Consider the following 15,315-nt stretch of genomic DNA (forward strand, 5'->3'; position numbering starts at 1 on the left):
CTCCGCCTCCTGGGTTCAGGCAATTCTCCTGCCTCAGCCTCCTGAGTAGCTGGGACTACAGGCACGCGCCACCATGCCCAGCTAATTTTTTGTAGTTTTAGTAGAGACGGGATTTCACCATGTTGACCAGGATGGTCTTGATCTCTTGACCTCGTGATCCACCCGCCTCGGCCTCCCAAAGTGCTGGGATTACAGCCTTGAGCCACCACGCCCGGCCAACCCAGCCCAATTTTTAAATTTTTTGTAGAGATAGGGGTTTCATTATGTTGCCCAGACTGGTCTCAAACTCCTGGGCTCAAGCAGTCCTTCCACCTTGGCCTCCCAAAGTGCTAGGATTACAGGTGAGAACCACCATACCTGGCGAAGAACCAGTGTTTTATTCATGCTATAGTGCCAACACCTGGAATAGCTTCTCTTTATAGAAAATATTAATAGATGGTCAACAATAGGTTCTTCTCTTTTCTTCCCTTAAGTAACATGGCTAGAGTTCTATAGTTAGAAAGTGACAGAGTTGTGTTGTGTGTTAACTAAAGACTAAATCTAAAGCCTATGCCCTTTCCTCAATGCCATGTTACTCTTCAACCCAGACAGATGCCACCACTTTCACTGGTGACCTGGAGTTGAGATTCAGGAAAATAAAACACACACACACACACACACACACACACACACACACACACACTGACCTGTGCAGTGACTGGTGGCGCATGCGCGCGCACACACACACACACACGCACACACACACACACACACGCATACACACACTGACCTGTGCAGTGACTGGTGGCCCAGCAAATAGGGCCTTGTATGCAGAGGCAGCAACAGACAAAGCCCCCTTCACCAGTCCTCCAGCAATGCTGCTCCCATGGTGATGCCTGTAGAAGAAACCAATTATCCCCCCAAATAAACACAAATCATTACCTTTTTACAAGATAATCTAGGCTGTATTCCTTGGAAGAAAGTAAGATTTCCTCAAAAGAAAAAAATCAGATGTAAAAAGAGAACATGATTGCTTTTGTATCACCTTTATATCTACGGATCATGGTTTGATGGAGGGCCCAGCTCTACTGGTGCAAGATATGGGCACTGTAGGAAACATACGACTCTGGTAACCATGATGGCTCTCACTCCTAGCTGAAAATTAATGTGATCAAGGGCACTCCAGGATATCCACAGTTTGCTCAATTATTCTCTCAGAGAAAACACCTTGCACAGGAAATGTGATTTTTCTGGACACTGTTCTAAAGTGAGTGGGAGCAAAGAAGCAGGTATGTCTAAGAAAAAATTACTAGATGTATATTGGGTGTAACCTTTCTGTCTTCTCCCCTGGTGCTAAGGGTGAGTAAATGTGGGGGCATTCCTTTCTTCTCTGGAACACAGAACATTCTTTTTTCTTTTTTTTTTGAGATGGAGTTTTGCTCGTTGGCCAGGCTGGAGTGCAATGGCATAATCTTGGCTCACTGCAACCTCCGTTTCCTGGGTTCAAGCAATTCTCCCGCCTCAGCCTCCCAATTAGCTGGGATTACAGGCGCCTGCCACCGCGCCCAGCTAATTTTTGTATTTTTAGTAGAGATGGGGTTTTGCTATGTTGACCAGGCTAGTCTCGAACTCCTGACCTCAGGTGATCCACCCGCCTGAGCCTCCCAAATAGAACACTCTTAAACATCAGCTTTTGCCCTTTGTTCAGTGTTGTTCAAAGGGTTTAGAAGAAATAAGGACAAGAAGGAATAAGGGCTCCCCTTCTCTGCTCTCTGAAGATGGGGACATGCTGTGAGAGGCTCTTTTAAGCAGAAGCAATACTAGGATATCCACCTGCTTCTGAAAAAGAGACTGCACAAGGTTGTTACCTTGAGTGGTCATAGCTCTTCTGTCTGCTGTTTATAAGTCCTGATGAGCCTCTGGGCTCTAAAAGCAAAAGAGCTGTTGGTTAGATGCAGCATCCATAAGCACCTAGTGTTCCCTAACTCACAGCAAGGCTATGACTGAGGCAGGTGGCAATCTGATCACAGTGTTTGAAGTCTTTTTTGTTTTCTAAGTATTTAGGAAGTTTTAAGGGTAGCTTAAGTGATAAGGAGAAACTGTCCAGAATTGTAATGCAAGATGACTGTTAATTCAACCAGAAAAAATAACTCTATAATCCTAACAAACTCATATATTTTGTAGTAAGGAACACAGACTCACACCCATTATAAACCTGTTGAACTGCTAGTCAGGAAAAGTGGAGACGGAGCTGGAACCTAGAGTAGTATGGCTCCAAAGCCTGTGTTCTTTCCACTACCTCTAAGAGGTCTAACAATATAGTTAGCCAGAGAATAGAAGTAAAGGTATGCAGGAGGAGCATGGAGAGAATGAAGGGCAAGTTTCTAAAAACCGCCACAAATCACCAAGAGAGAGCCTATTTATACCTGGTTTCCATTAGACAGGAGCAGAGAAAAAGAAAAAGCTCAGGCTGATCATTACCTCCTCTGATCTGATCAGGGACTGAAGAAGCTTCTGGTATGTTAACTGGTAAATCCATTCCTGGGGAACCATGATGATGTACACAAGGAGGGCTCCTTTCAGAAAGACACAATATGGAAAGTAAATTGAAAAGGCACTTAAGGCAACAGTGGAGAAATAGTAAACACAGCACAGCAGTGCCAAATTCTCTAGAGGCTTCATATTTCTGATCCAGATCACATGTCTGGATTTAGGGTTCCATCGTTAAGAGCTACATTCTAATCGTTAAGAGCTACATTCTACCCTGTTTTCCTATGCAGCCACAGCCAAGCTGGAAATGTTGGCTTCAGTCTGGTCATGTCTCCACCTACATCAATTGGTGTTAATAAATGGAAATGTCTAGCTTTTGGGGAGAATAGTTTATGTTATAGTCAAGGCTTCAGCATTTTCCCTACTATTAGGAGACAAGAATGATTCAGAGAGATTCACCAGAGAATTAAAAATAATTTTTTTTAAAAATCAGCCCCATAAAAACAGGGCCTCAAAAAATTGGATTAAGACTCAGAATTCGGCCGGGCGCGGTGGCTCAAGCCTGTAATCCCAGCACTGTGGGAAGCCGAGGCGGGTGGATCATGAGGTCAAGAGATCGAGACCATCCTGGTCAACATGGTGAAACCCCATCTCTACTAAAAATACAAAAAATTAGCTGGGCATGGTGGTGCGTGCCTGTAGTCCCAGCTGCTCAGGAGGCTGAGGCAGGAGAATTGCCTGAACCCAGGAGGCGGAGGTTGCGGTGAGCCGAGATCACGCCATTGCACTCCAGCCTGGGTAACAAGAGTGAAACTCCGTCTCAAAAAAAAAAAAAAAAGACTCAGAATTGTTCCTCTCTACAGAAATCTTTAGTAAAAGGCAAAAGATTTATACAATTTGAAGAGAAACCAGAGTATTGTTTGGTTTTTTAGTGTTTTTTCCCATAATGGATTTAACTTCCTAATTATGGCTGTTTTTTGAGATGGAGTTTTGATCCATCTCAAAAACTCGGTTGAGTTTTTGCTGCCTTTACTGAAGAGTCAATAAAACAAGGAGGGAAGGTACAGGAATGTTTGTGTTTAAAAACTGGCTCTTGGGGCCGGGTGTGGTGGCTCACACCTGTAATCCTAGCACTTTGGAAGGCTGGGGCAGGTGGATCACCTGAGATCAGGAGTTCGAGACCAACCTGGCCAACATGGTGAAACCTCATCTCTATTAAAATACAAAAAATTAGCTAGGTGTAGTGGTCAGGAGGCTGAGGCAGGAGAATCACTTGAACCCGGGAGGCAGAGGTTGCAGTGAGCTGAGACTGTGTCATCGCACTCCAGCCTGGGTGACCATGTGAGACCAAAAAAAAAAAAAACACAAAACCAAAAAAAGACACTGGCTCTCAGCCAGGCATGGTGGCTCACACCTATAATACCAGCATTTTGGGAGACTCAGTCGGGTAGACTGCTTGAGGCCAGGAGTTCAAGACCAGCCTGGACAATATGGCAAAACCCCACTTCTATGATAAATACAAAAATTAGCTGGGTGTGGTGGCCCGTGCCTTTAGTCCCAGCTACTCAGGAGGCTGGGGTTGGAGGATTGCTTGAGCCTCAGAGGCAGAGATTACAGTAAACCAAGATTGTGCCACTGCACTCCAGCCTGGGAAACAGAGTGCACTCCAACCTGGGCAACAGCCTGTCTCAAAAAAAAAAAAAAAAAGAAAAATACAGCCACCTCTCAGTAATCAAAATATAAGTAGACAGACTATACTCAGATAATTTAAGGCCAACTAAAACGAATATTTCTTTAAATCCAGAATCCATAAATACTGGGAAATATGGCTTTTATTCATCTAAATTCAGACTTTACTATGGAAAATAGTCTCTTCCCATACTGAAGAAAAAACAGGTTTTGAGATCAGGTTGGTTCCTCTCACTCTTTATTTCACCTCTGAAGAACACCCCAGCTGAGGCGGATGTGAGTGGTACCTGGGCAGTGGTGGTGGAAGCTCCACTACCTCTGGGATTAGGGGCACTGTTTCCAGAGTCTGTGAGGTCATGAGGATGTCATTTATGCTGTGCTCCTGTGGCTGGTTCTCCCCTCCAGGGAGTCTCTCCCCAGCCTCAGCTGGTTCCTGCCCAGCCTCAACCCCAGGCTCGCCTTCAGCACCTCGCTCCAGGCCTGGCTGTGAGAGTGCAGAGCTGTACATGGAATCCCCCAGGGGGCGGCTGGTATCAAAGCACTCAGGCAGGATGATGATGTAATCCTCTGAAGAAGCAGAGGATTGACTCTGAACTTCATCTTTGAGCTCATCCTCCTCCTCTTCCTCCTCCTCCTCCTCCACCACGACTTCTTCCTCAGCAATATGGACAATCTCCTCCCTCTCATTTCCAAGGGGTCCTTCTTCAGGCAAGGCAAATTTCACTAAAGGATGAAAGCAACCAATTTTCAGGTAGAAGCTAAAAGCAGCCCTAAGTACTATCCTTGCTTGGTAAAGCCCTGTGAAGCATGAGCTAGAATCATGAAAGCCAGAGGAAAGGGAAGAACTAGAGGGAAGGCCTGGTGCTGGAACCATGACCATATTCTAAGTTTGAAGGCTATGTGAAATGAATTAGAATCAAAGCTCACAGAAAGAAGGTAGGCAGAAACACCCAGGCTTCCAAGAAGCTCTATGAATCTTAAAAGGAGGTGGCTCCATCCCTCCCCTTTTCCTTTTCATGTGATGGTTAATATACTGAGGTAGAGTTAAACCAAAACTGATAATACTAGCTAACAGTGCTATAAAAAGAGAAAAAGTTAGGAGATCAGTATTGTAGGATTATATTCCTATTCTCCTCCTCTTCTTTACAAAGATGATGCAGTCATGGGAGAAAACTGGCAAATCATGGTTGAGAGGGTAAAAAAGGATATAAAAAAGCTACCCAGGCCAGGTGTGGTGCCTTATGGCTATAATCCCAGCACTCTGGGAGGCCAAGGCAGGCAGACTGCTTAAGCTCAGGAGTTTAGGACCAGCTTGGGCAACATGGCAAAATCCCATCTCTACAAACAATAAAAAAAGTTAGTGTGATGGCATGTGCCTGTGGTCCCAGCTCCTTGGGAGACCGAGGTGGGGAGAATCACTTGAGCCCAGGAGGTTGTGGCCGCAATGAGCCATGATCTTGCCACTTGCACTTCAGCCTGGGCATGAGAATGAGACCTTATCTTTAAAAAAAAAACACCCCTATGAATCCTATCAGAATAACAGCTGAGAACATATTGGTATTGTCTTTCCAGACCTTTTTGTTATGTACTTGTACACACGTGGAAAAAAAATATAAAGATATACATGTATACTTTAAGCAAAAGTGAGATAAATAATATTTAAAGATATAGGTCAAATTTCATTATAATAAAGAGATTCTCCATTATTATTCAGATGTACTACATTTGAATTTTTTGATACTTTTTAAAATATATACTTTGGTTTATCTATCTGTTATCTAGAAGTTTCTGTTATAAAGGTATTTACAGCGGAATTTAACCTTGAGAAACTTTGTTTGGTACTCCTGCTTCTTTCTACCCACTGTTTCTTCGACCGCTGCCCTTGGAGAAAGCAGACAACTCAGCTACCCGGGCCTCCAAGGAGCTCTCTCAAATTACAGGAAGATTCCTTACTGCAGAATCCAGGCAGCACAACTGGCTGCTGTTCCACTGTGGAATCTAGTTGTAATTCTGCCCCTGAGAAAATGGAGAAATGAGTATGGTGGCTTTTTTGCTCCTGATGTTCTAATTAGAACAGTCAGGTAGCATATGTAGAGTTTAAAGATACAAACAAGATCAGAATTTCTGACAAAGATCACTCTCCCTTCACTCTCAGTGAAGAAGAGCACATCTAACTAGTCAAGTCTGGCAGTCAGAACTCAGGTGGCAACCAGCTAGGTGGGGGAAATGCAAGGACACTCACTCTGCAAGGACTTCTGTCTGTAAGGAGGATTGTGATCTGGGGCAGCATCCAAGGTAAGGGATCGGATTACTGTCTCACACACAAACTGGGTCCCACTCAGGTCTTCTTCTGCTTCCTCCACAGAAGCAATGTTCTCAGCCTTCCTCTTTACTGACACCACAGAATCTGAAAGACACATAAACTTTGTCTGCACTTGATGTTTAAGGTGCTGAGGAACATTCACCAGTCATTACCCATGCTAAAACTAAATCAAGGAATAGCTGCTATCTGTATCATGTGAAGGTGAGGAGACTTCAAAACATGAGATGCTACAGAAAGAAAGGCCATTTACATGCTAAGGTAAGGGTAGTAGGGAATGGCTGTAAAACAGAGTATGGCAGGGAAAGGGAGGATGCAAATACTTTACAAATATTTAATCCCTTACCAGGAAGTGCTTTAAATCCTGCCCCTTCACTCTCTTCCTGTATCTGCCCCAAGCCTGGCTTCTCAATTAAAGGACCGTCATGTGGCAGAGGAGACATGCAGGGAGTCATATCTGGAGAATGAAGACAGGAGAGCCATCAATCAAGAGAAAGCATCATATCATCAATAGTCAGTGTCCAGAATTCGCAGTTTGTAGGCTTCTTGCCTCCTGCAGGGATAAAATAAACCCAGATATGCTTTGAGGTCTGTCAAAAACATTTCCCGACCAATAGGTATCCAAGTATCTCAGATCAATCAATGCAGGACAGTTATTTGGCCTGGAAAGCTGTGGCCAAGACACAAAACCATGAATACAAAGGAACAAAAGGATACAAATATCTACAGAAAAAAAAGAGGATCCCTTTATGGTGGAAAAGCCTTGCACAGACTTGTATTATTTGTTTTTTTTTTTTTGAGATGGGGTTTCACTCTGTCATCCAGGCTGGAGAGCAGTGGTTCAATCTTGGCTCACTGCAACCTCTGTCTCCTGGGCTCAAGTGATCCTCCCACCTCAATCTCCCCAGTAGCTGAGACCACAGGAGCAGGCCACCATGCCCAGCTAATTTTTTTTTTTTTTGAGATGAAGGTTTGCTCTTGTTGCTCAGGCTGGAATGCAATGGCACGATCCTGGCTTACGGCAACCTCCACCTTCCAGGTTCAAGTGATTTTCCTGTCTCAGCCTCCCGAATAGTTGGGATTACAGGCATGCACCACCATGCCTGGCTAATTTTGTATTTTCAGTAGAGACAGGGTTTTTCCATGTTGGTCAGGCTGGTCTCGAACCCCCAACCTCAGATGATCTGCCTGCTTTGGCCTCCCAAAGTGCTGGGATTACGGGCGTGAGTCACTGTGCCTGGCCATGCCCAGCTAATTTTTTTTTTTTTTAGTAGAGACGGGGTTTCATCATGTTGACCAGGGTGGTCTCGATCTCTTGACCTCGTGATCCACCCGCCTCGGCCTCCCAAAGTGCTGCGATTACAGGCTTGAGCCACCGCGCCCGGCCTAATTTTTAAAAATAATTTTTGTAGAGATGGGGGTTTTACCATGTTGCCCAGGCTGGTCTCAAACCCTGGTCTCAAGTGATCCACCCACCTTGGCCTCCCAAAGTGCTGAGATTATAGGGATGAGCCACTGTGCCTAGCATATTGTTGCTTTTGACAAAGGACAGGAAAGAAGGAACACGGATCCATGATTGCTGCTTTACTGTCCTACTGTGGGAGAAATCCTTTCCATGTCCTCAGAATAAAACACTACCAGTGTCTAGGCTATGGTACTTTTGTGCCTATCAGTAAGATGAACAAGATGAAATGAGTGACATTCTTACCCACAGGGGTGTTGTGGGGCACTCTCTCCAACTCTTGAACAATGTTTATATCCAACAGCTCAAAGGATAGCAGGTCCTATAAAAAAAGACAGGCAGTGTTAGGCTGTTTGCAGTGCAGCTGAAGCCATGTCTAGATGGGACCTGTAGACCATTTCCACATCGTCTGGGATTCAACTTTGTTCAAATTCATGCCTCTCCTCAGTCAAGTGAAAACAAGAAGAGTTAAATGGGAATTAGACATTGAAATAACCAAATGGCAGGAAAGAGAATATGCAGCAGGTGTGAAGGAGAATCAGGCCGAAGTGAAGAGGAAACTAATGGGAGTTTTTGGGGAAGTACAGGATTGAGTTCCCAATTCAAAGAGGAAAACATCTAGTTTACAAACTCGGTTCCATGGGTGATCTCCTTCCCATTAAATGCATCTGACTCGATCAAAGTGGGCATATCTCTGATTTCCTCATTACCACCTATGACTCTACCACCTTCTCCTCTCCTGTGCTCTCTCCCTCTGTCCCTTGCCCTTCAAAGTGCTGAATCTTCCACCTGGGCAGTCAGAAGATCCACAGATGGGATGTAGAGCTCCCTCTCACTGGCAACATTTTTTGCCTTCTGTGGGATGCAGGCTGCTGTCCCTTCTGTCTGCTCAGTCACTTCACCAAGCTGTATTTCTTCTTTAGCCAGAAGAAAAGCTTCCTATAGAGACAAACCATTGAGACAAATTTTAGGCCTTCAACAAAACTGAAGAGGCAGGCTGACAATGCCCCCAAATATAAAAATGCTGCTGTACCTCTATATTTAAAAAAAACTTTAGAAATGTTTTTGATACAATTTTACAGTTATAGAAAAGTTGCAAAAACAGCAGAGAGAATTCACATTCACCCAGCCTCCCCTAATGACAACTTACATTAACTATATTAGTGAAAACCAGAACATTAAAATTGGGTAACTTTAAGCAGTAAACACTCTGCCCCACTAATACAGAGATTTGTATTAAAAACTTGTGCACTGGGCCGGGCGCGGTGGCTCAAGCCTGTAATCCCAGCACTTTGGGAGGCCGAGGCGGGTGGATCACGAGGTCAAGAGATCGAGACCATCCTGGTCAACATGGTGAAACCCCGTCTCTACTAAAAATACAAAAAATTAGCTGGGCATGGTGGCGTGTGCCTGTAATCACAGCGACTCAGGAGGCTGAGGCAGGAGAATTGCCTGAACCCAGGAGACGGAGGTTGCAGTGAGCCGAGATCGCGCCATTGCACTCCAGCCTGGGTAGCAAGAGTGAAACTCCGTCTCAAAAAAAAACAAACAAACAAAAACAAACAAACAAACAAACAAAAACCTGTGCACTAAGTAGCAACCAGAACAAGACTTCATTAGTATTTAGGGAACATACACAGGGTATTTCAGGAGTCATGGATGTTAAGGAGTAAAGCTATCAGTTCAGCAGCTCCACAGGCCAGGCCAGGCCAGCCACCCCTCTTTCTCTTGTGCAGCCAACAGGGTGACCATGCAGCATTACAAAGAGGTACAAAAGTATTCAGGGACTGCCTGCAGCAAGACCCTAAAGACACTAAAACACCCTAAAGAAGAGGCCAAATATCAGCATAGACATGGGGGGAGGGGAGAAGCTAACCTTTCACGGTTTCTAGAAGAACTACCAGCTATGAGTGGGTTGTTTTAGTTTTAGCCACCTTCTTTCTATGATTGGGATACTGGGCCAAAGCCTACCAATCAATGCTCACCTCTTGCTGGCAAGTGAGATCATCAGCTTTGCTTGAGCTGATCATGTTCTTTTCAGTGTTATCAGGGCTCTCTTCGGAGGGGAAAGGATCCACTATGATACTGCACCAGACCCGAGGCCCAAATTGCTGGCCTTTGTGAGAAAGACGCCAATGGGAAGTATACGTTCCCTCCAAGGCTGGGGCAATGAACTCCACAGATACAACTCCCACATGACCAGCCTTGAGGCAGGGAACCAAAACATCCTTCTTTTCTGTGGAAGCCAAAGTCAGGTTTCCCCACATGAACTTGAGCTACAAAGAACAGTAATAAGAGAAAGCAAGCTTGTCAGCTGAGCACTCTGCCACTTCAAATCAGTTCATCTTCACATTTTGTGGGAAAAATTACCTTTGTGTCTGCACTCCACTTTACATTTCCTGTATTTTTCATCCTCCAGTGTTTGATAAACTTGGTTCCTGGCTGAAGGTGAGTCCCATCAGGCAAATTCTCATCTACAAATGCTGCACTGAGCGTTGGCATAACTGGGGTACAGGGCTGCAAAGGGAGCCTGAATAGAAATTCAGATGCTTAATCACTTGCCACTGGGTGTGAAGGCTTCTGAATATCCCACATTGGCTTGAGAGTCTGACTATGACTCTTGAAAATGTACTAACCCATTTGCCCTAAAAATAATACTAATATTAGTATAGGATCATGTATTAGAAACAATAAATTTTCTGACAAATTTAAAATAATAAAACAAAACAGAGGATAGGTCCGACTCCTGAGCTTAAAAAGTCATGGCAAGTATAATTAAAAGGGCCTATAAATACAACACCTAGAGAGTAAGGCTTTTTTTTTGAGCCAGAGTCTTGCCCTGTCGCCCAGGCTAGAGTGCAGTGGTGTGATCTCAGCTCACTGCGACTCCTATTACCCGTGTTCAAGAGATTCCCCAGGTTCAAGAGATGCCCGAGTAGCTGAGATTACAGGTGGGAGGCACCAAGCCTGGCTAATTTTTGTATTTTTAGTAGAGACGGGGTTTCAGCATCTTGGCCAGGCTGGTCTTGAACACCTGACCTCATGATCCACCCATCTTGACCTCCCAAAGCAATGGGATTACAGGCGTGAGCCACCATGCCCAGCGAGAGTCAGGCTTTTAAAACACTTGTTCCTTTTGCTTCAATTCCAGATTGCCTCCAATGAAGAGAGGGACCCCACCATTCTGAACTTTAGTGGTTTCTATCTTTCTGAAGGAAACAAAACAAGTGTCAAAAATAACTACCAAACCACCCTTTAATAATACTAAGACAGATAATGGGAAGTTTTAAGGATTTAAGTGTTATGGGGCTGCCAGTGAATAAGACAGAAGTTGGCTGAAGTTCCAGTTTCAGAGAGCTGGGCCTAAAGTTTTGGCTCCCACCCCAGCCCTGGGCTTACATCAGGGTATTAGGCTGGAGCAAGCTTTCAGGTCGGCCTAAAGGAGACTTGGGGCTCTGGAGTCCATGGATTGAATTCCATAGGTGAATTTTCCTATGGAGCTTAAGCTGCTTTTTAAGTTCTTTGACCTCTGCTTTACGTTGTTTCTTCTCAGCTCGCAACCTTTGCTTTTCTGCTTTAAGAAAGTTCTTATCAACCTGTTTCTGGAGCCTGTGAGATAATAAAAGCAAGTCTTAAAAGAAAGGCACAAATAAATTCTGAAGCTATGTGGAGCCAATTGCAATGTCCACCAGTGTCAGCTTTTAGTTTCTTTTATTGTTTTAGAGTCAGGGTCTCACTCAGTCATGCAGGCTGATATGAAGTGGTATAATTATGGCTCCCTTCCACCTCATATTCCTAGGCTCAAGTGATCTGCTCACCTCAGCCTCCCAAGTAGCTGAAACTATAGGTATGCACCACCATGCCTGTCTAATTAAAAAAAATTTTTTTAGAGGTGGGATCTTGCTATATTGCCTAGGCTGGTCTCAAATATTTGGCTTCAGGCAATCTCCCACCCTAGCCCCTCAAGTTGCTGAGATAACAGTTATGGGCCATTGTGCCCAACCTACTTCAGTTTCTTAATTTCTTTTTATAGTTCTTATTTCTATTTCATTAACTTTGGATAACTGTCTTCATTTCTGCACATCAACTGAAAATGAGTGGAACTAAGGAGATTATCTGTAGTTTTGTGATTCACACCTTGTCACCAGAACCAAGAAGTTAATCAGAGAATAAGCATCTCCATGTATAGGGTTTTACCTGACTTGTTCCAGAGCAGCAGGAAGACGAGGAGTAGAGTACTTTGAGTGAGAGAATGGTTCAGAGGAACTCACAACAGGTTTCCGTAACTTCAGCAGGACGTGGTTAGTGTCATGGCCATATGGCCCTGATTCACAATCTTCACAGATATTGTAGGATGGGCATAAGCTGTGGGGAAGGAATGGCACAGTACACAGTGGCATAACAGGAAGTACCCGGGGTAGGGAGGTATAAGACCAGACTTCTACATTTGCTCCAGGGCCAACTAGCTGGTTACCTGAACACGTCATTTAACTATGCCATGCCTCAATTTTCTTCATTAATAAAATTAGGATAACAACACTTAACTCATACCCATTTTAAATGAAAACCTAAGGGAGGAAAGTAAGATATGAAAGTATATGGGGCGAGGCACAGTGGCTCATGCCTGTAATCCCAGCACTTTGGGAGGCTCTGGAGAGGAGGATCACTTGAGTCCAGGAGTTTGAGACCAGCCTGGGCAACATAGGGAGACCCCATCTCTAAAAAAATAATTAAAAAAAATACTAGGCAGGCATGGTACCCTATGCCTGTGGTCCCAGCTACTTGGGAGGCTGAAGCGGGAGGACTGTCCAAGCCTGGGAGGGTGAGGCTGCAGTGAACTGTGATTGCACCCTGCACTGCAGCCTTGGGTGACTGAGTGAGACCCTGTCACCAAACAAATAAAAACAAAAAAAAAAGGCATTTGGAACAACTGAGCAACTACCCTTAGTGATCTAATTGTGTCTGTTCAGGGGAACAGAATTTTGCCTGGCTTTGCTAATCCAAATGCACATCTGAATTCAACAATCTGAATGGTTACAACCCACAAAGCATGTGGGTGAAGATAAGCCTGTGCTTCCAACTCACAGCTATGACATCTAATGCTCAGAAACAGGGTACAACCAATATCCCTTAACCTAATCAGAAAGCCAGGAAGGTAAATGCTCTTAGGTCTATCACTAGCTAGCTACTCCCAAGCAACTGCTTACCTACACTGGTAGCGGACGCCAACAATCCTTCTTTGGCAGTTGTTGCAAGCAATATGCCAGCTGAACTGGTTTTCTGGTAAAAACAATGTTTCCTCTGAAGTAGGAATTGAGACTTCTGAAGGACAAGAACCCAAGGATGGGTTCTGGAGGACAAGCTTCTCATGTAATTTCTGTTCAAGCTTCTCAACCGTTTCTTTAACCACTTGTTCTCTGAACTAGAATATGAAGCAGAAGGTGGGGAAAAAACTCAGTTCCAATACTGAAAAAAAGTGTGAAGGTATCAATAGATCTGAAACCTGTCTCTGGTGTAATACAAAAACACAATAAACAACTGCTACTGAATAGACATGAAACATAGCAAAAGGTCTATTCCTTCCACAGCTAAACTGGTTCAAAGAAAATATCAAAAATCCTTTTGATAAGTAAATTTCTAAGTTCTTCTCAAGCAGAAATTTGTCCCTCTCCCTTACATGCTTAGAATTAGACTCCCTCTTTTTCTGACACTTCACTGCAAAGGTTACAGCTTTCTTGACTGGAACTGCTGTAGGTTTGGAAATTATAAGCTACCACTCTTCACCTGTACCAGAGGCTGCACAGCAGCCATTTGGGTTTGGTTTTCTATTTCTTCCACATTCCACCTGTCCCAACACTGCAGTTAAAACCCAAGCCAGAGAGAACACTCACTGTCTCCAGGTAGCTTGTGAACCAGTCTGGGGGCTTGTCTTGAGGCTGGTCTGTGTCACATGAAGCAGGTGGAAACAACTGGGAGGAAACACAAGCCGAGATGTTGGAGGTTACTTTTTCTATTTAAAATACTTTGAGACAGTCTCATTCTGTCACCAGGCTGGAGTGCAATGGTGCGATCTCGGCTCACTGCAACTTCCGCCTCTCATGTTCAAGCGATTCTCCTGCCTCAGCCTCCCAAGTAGCTGGTACTACAGGTGCATGCCACCACACCCAGCTAATTTTTGTATATTTAGTAAAGACGGGGTTTCACCATGTTGGCCAGGATGGTCTCGATCTCTTGACCTTGTGATCCACCCACCTTAGCCTGCCAAGGTGCTAGGATTACAAGCATGAGCCACCATACCTGTCCTTAAAATACTTTTCCTGGAGTATATTATTTTGAGGTTTCTTTTGTGAAATCATCCAAACATATAGTTTAAAAAAAAAGTCACAGTATGAAGGTGTACTAAAGGAAAACACAGTCTCTAGCTCCCCCTGCTCCCCCTTCTCCAGAAGTAAACTACTGTTACCAGTTTTAAAAGTAGGAGACAGAGAGGAACACAATAATTCCCATCTCTCATAAACATGCAAATCTCACAACAAAGACGATGAGAAATAAATTTAGAAACTGGATAGACTGAAGCAAGCAATGGGGAAAGGATTCCCTATTTAACAAATGGTGTTGGGAAAACTGGCTAACCATATGCAGAAAAGTGAAACGACCCCTTCCTCACACCTTACACAACAATTAACTCAAGATGGATTAAAGACTTAAACTTAAGACCTAAAATCATAAAAACCCTAGAAGAAAACCTAAGCAATGCCATTCAGGACATAGGCATCTGGCAAAGACTTCATGACTAAAACACAAAAAACAATGGCAACAAAAGCCAAAATTGACAAATAGGATCTAATTAAACTAAAGAGCTTCTGTACACCAAAAGAAACTATCATCAGAGTGAACAGGTAACCTACAGAATGGGAGAAAACTTTTGCAATCTATCTGACAAAGGGCTAATATCTAGAATCTACAAGGAACTTAAATTTACAAGAAAAAAACAAGCCCATCAAACAGTGGGTGAAGATATGAACACTTTTCAAAAGAAGACATTTATGCGGCCAAAAAAACCTATGAAAAAAAGCTCATCATCACTGGTCATTAGAGAAATGCAAATCAAAACCACAGTGAGATACCATCTCACCCCAGTTAGAATGGTGATCATTAAAAAGACAGGAAACAGGCCAGGCATGGTGGCTCACGCCTGTAATCCCAGAACTTTGGGAGGCTGAGGCAGGAGGATCACTTGAGGTTGGTAGTTCGAGATCAGCCTGGCAAACATGGAGAAACTCATCTCTACTAAAAATATAAAAATTATCCAGGCATGGTGGCACATGCCTGTGATCCCAGCTACTCAGGAGTCTGAGGCAGGAGAACTGCTTGA

The 15,315-nt window shown here is 44.0% G+C and overlaps 1 protein-coding gene and 1 non-coding gene across 9 annotated transcripts in view; both read right to left on the reverse strand.

The window, feature by feature from the left end:
- Nucleotides 1–15,315, reverse strand: part of NBR1 (NBR1 autophagy cargo receptor) — a 43,829-nt gene that overhangs the window by 7,326 nt on the left and 21,188 nt on the right. For 4 of the 8 annotated variants that reach the window (XM_032279519.1, XM_032279517.1, XM_032279522.1 and 1 more), the window contains 14 exons: nucleotides 13,832–13,909; nucleotides 13,148–13,362; nucleotides 12,138–12,305; nucleotides 11,340–11,549; nucleotides 10,311–10,470; nucleotides 9,926–10,216; nucleotides 8,730–8,879; nucleotides 8,187–8,262; nucleotides 6,825–6,935; nucleotides 6,401–6,565; nucleotides 4,446–4,881; nucleotides 2,461–2,555; nucleotides 1,848–1,905; nucleotides 770–875 (listed from right to left, as the gene is read on the reverse strand). In XM_032279519.1, coding sequence (XP_032135410.1) covers nucleotides 770–875; nucleotides 1,848–1,905; nucleotides 2,461–2,555; nucleotides 4,446–4,881; nucleotides 6,401–6,565; nucleotides 6,825–6,935; nucleotides 8,187–8,262; nucleotides 8,730–8,879; nucleotides 9,926–10,216; nucleotides 10,311–10,470; nucleotides 11,340–11,549; nucleotides 12,138–12,305; nucleotides 13,148–13,362; nucleotides 13,832–13,909 — 2,319 coding nt within the window. The remainder of the gene's footprint in view (nucleotides 1–769; nucleotides 876–1,847; nucleotides 1,906–2,460; nucleotides 2,556–4,445; nucleotides 4,882–6,400; nucleotides 6,566–6,824; nucleotides 6,936–8,186; nucleotides 8,263–8,729; nucleotides 8,880–9,925; nucleotides 10,217–10,310; nucleotides 10,471–11,339; nucleotides 11,550–12,137; nucleotides 12,306–13,147; nucleotides 13,363–13,831; nucleotides 13,910–15,315) is intronic. The other 4 variants (XR_004269506.1, XM_032279523.1, XM_032279520.1 and 1 more) reach the window with 4 other exon arrangements.
- LOC116553624 lies at nucleotides 3,270–3,386 on the reverse strand. Its single transcript, XR_004269844.1, has one exon. It is a non-coding gene; the product is annotated as a U5 spliceosomal RNA (small nuclear RNA).

Source organism: Sapajus apella, unplaced genomic scaffold, assembly GCF_009761245.1.
Source record: "Sapajus apella isolate SASKATOON/1434 unplaced genomic scaffold, GSC_monkey_1.0 scaffold12, whole genome shotgun sequence".
In the NCBI taxonomy this organism is placed as follows: Eukaryota; Metazoa; Chordata; class Mammalia; order Primates; family Cebidae; genus Sapajus; species Sapajus apella.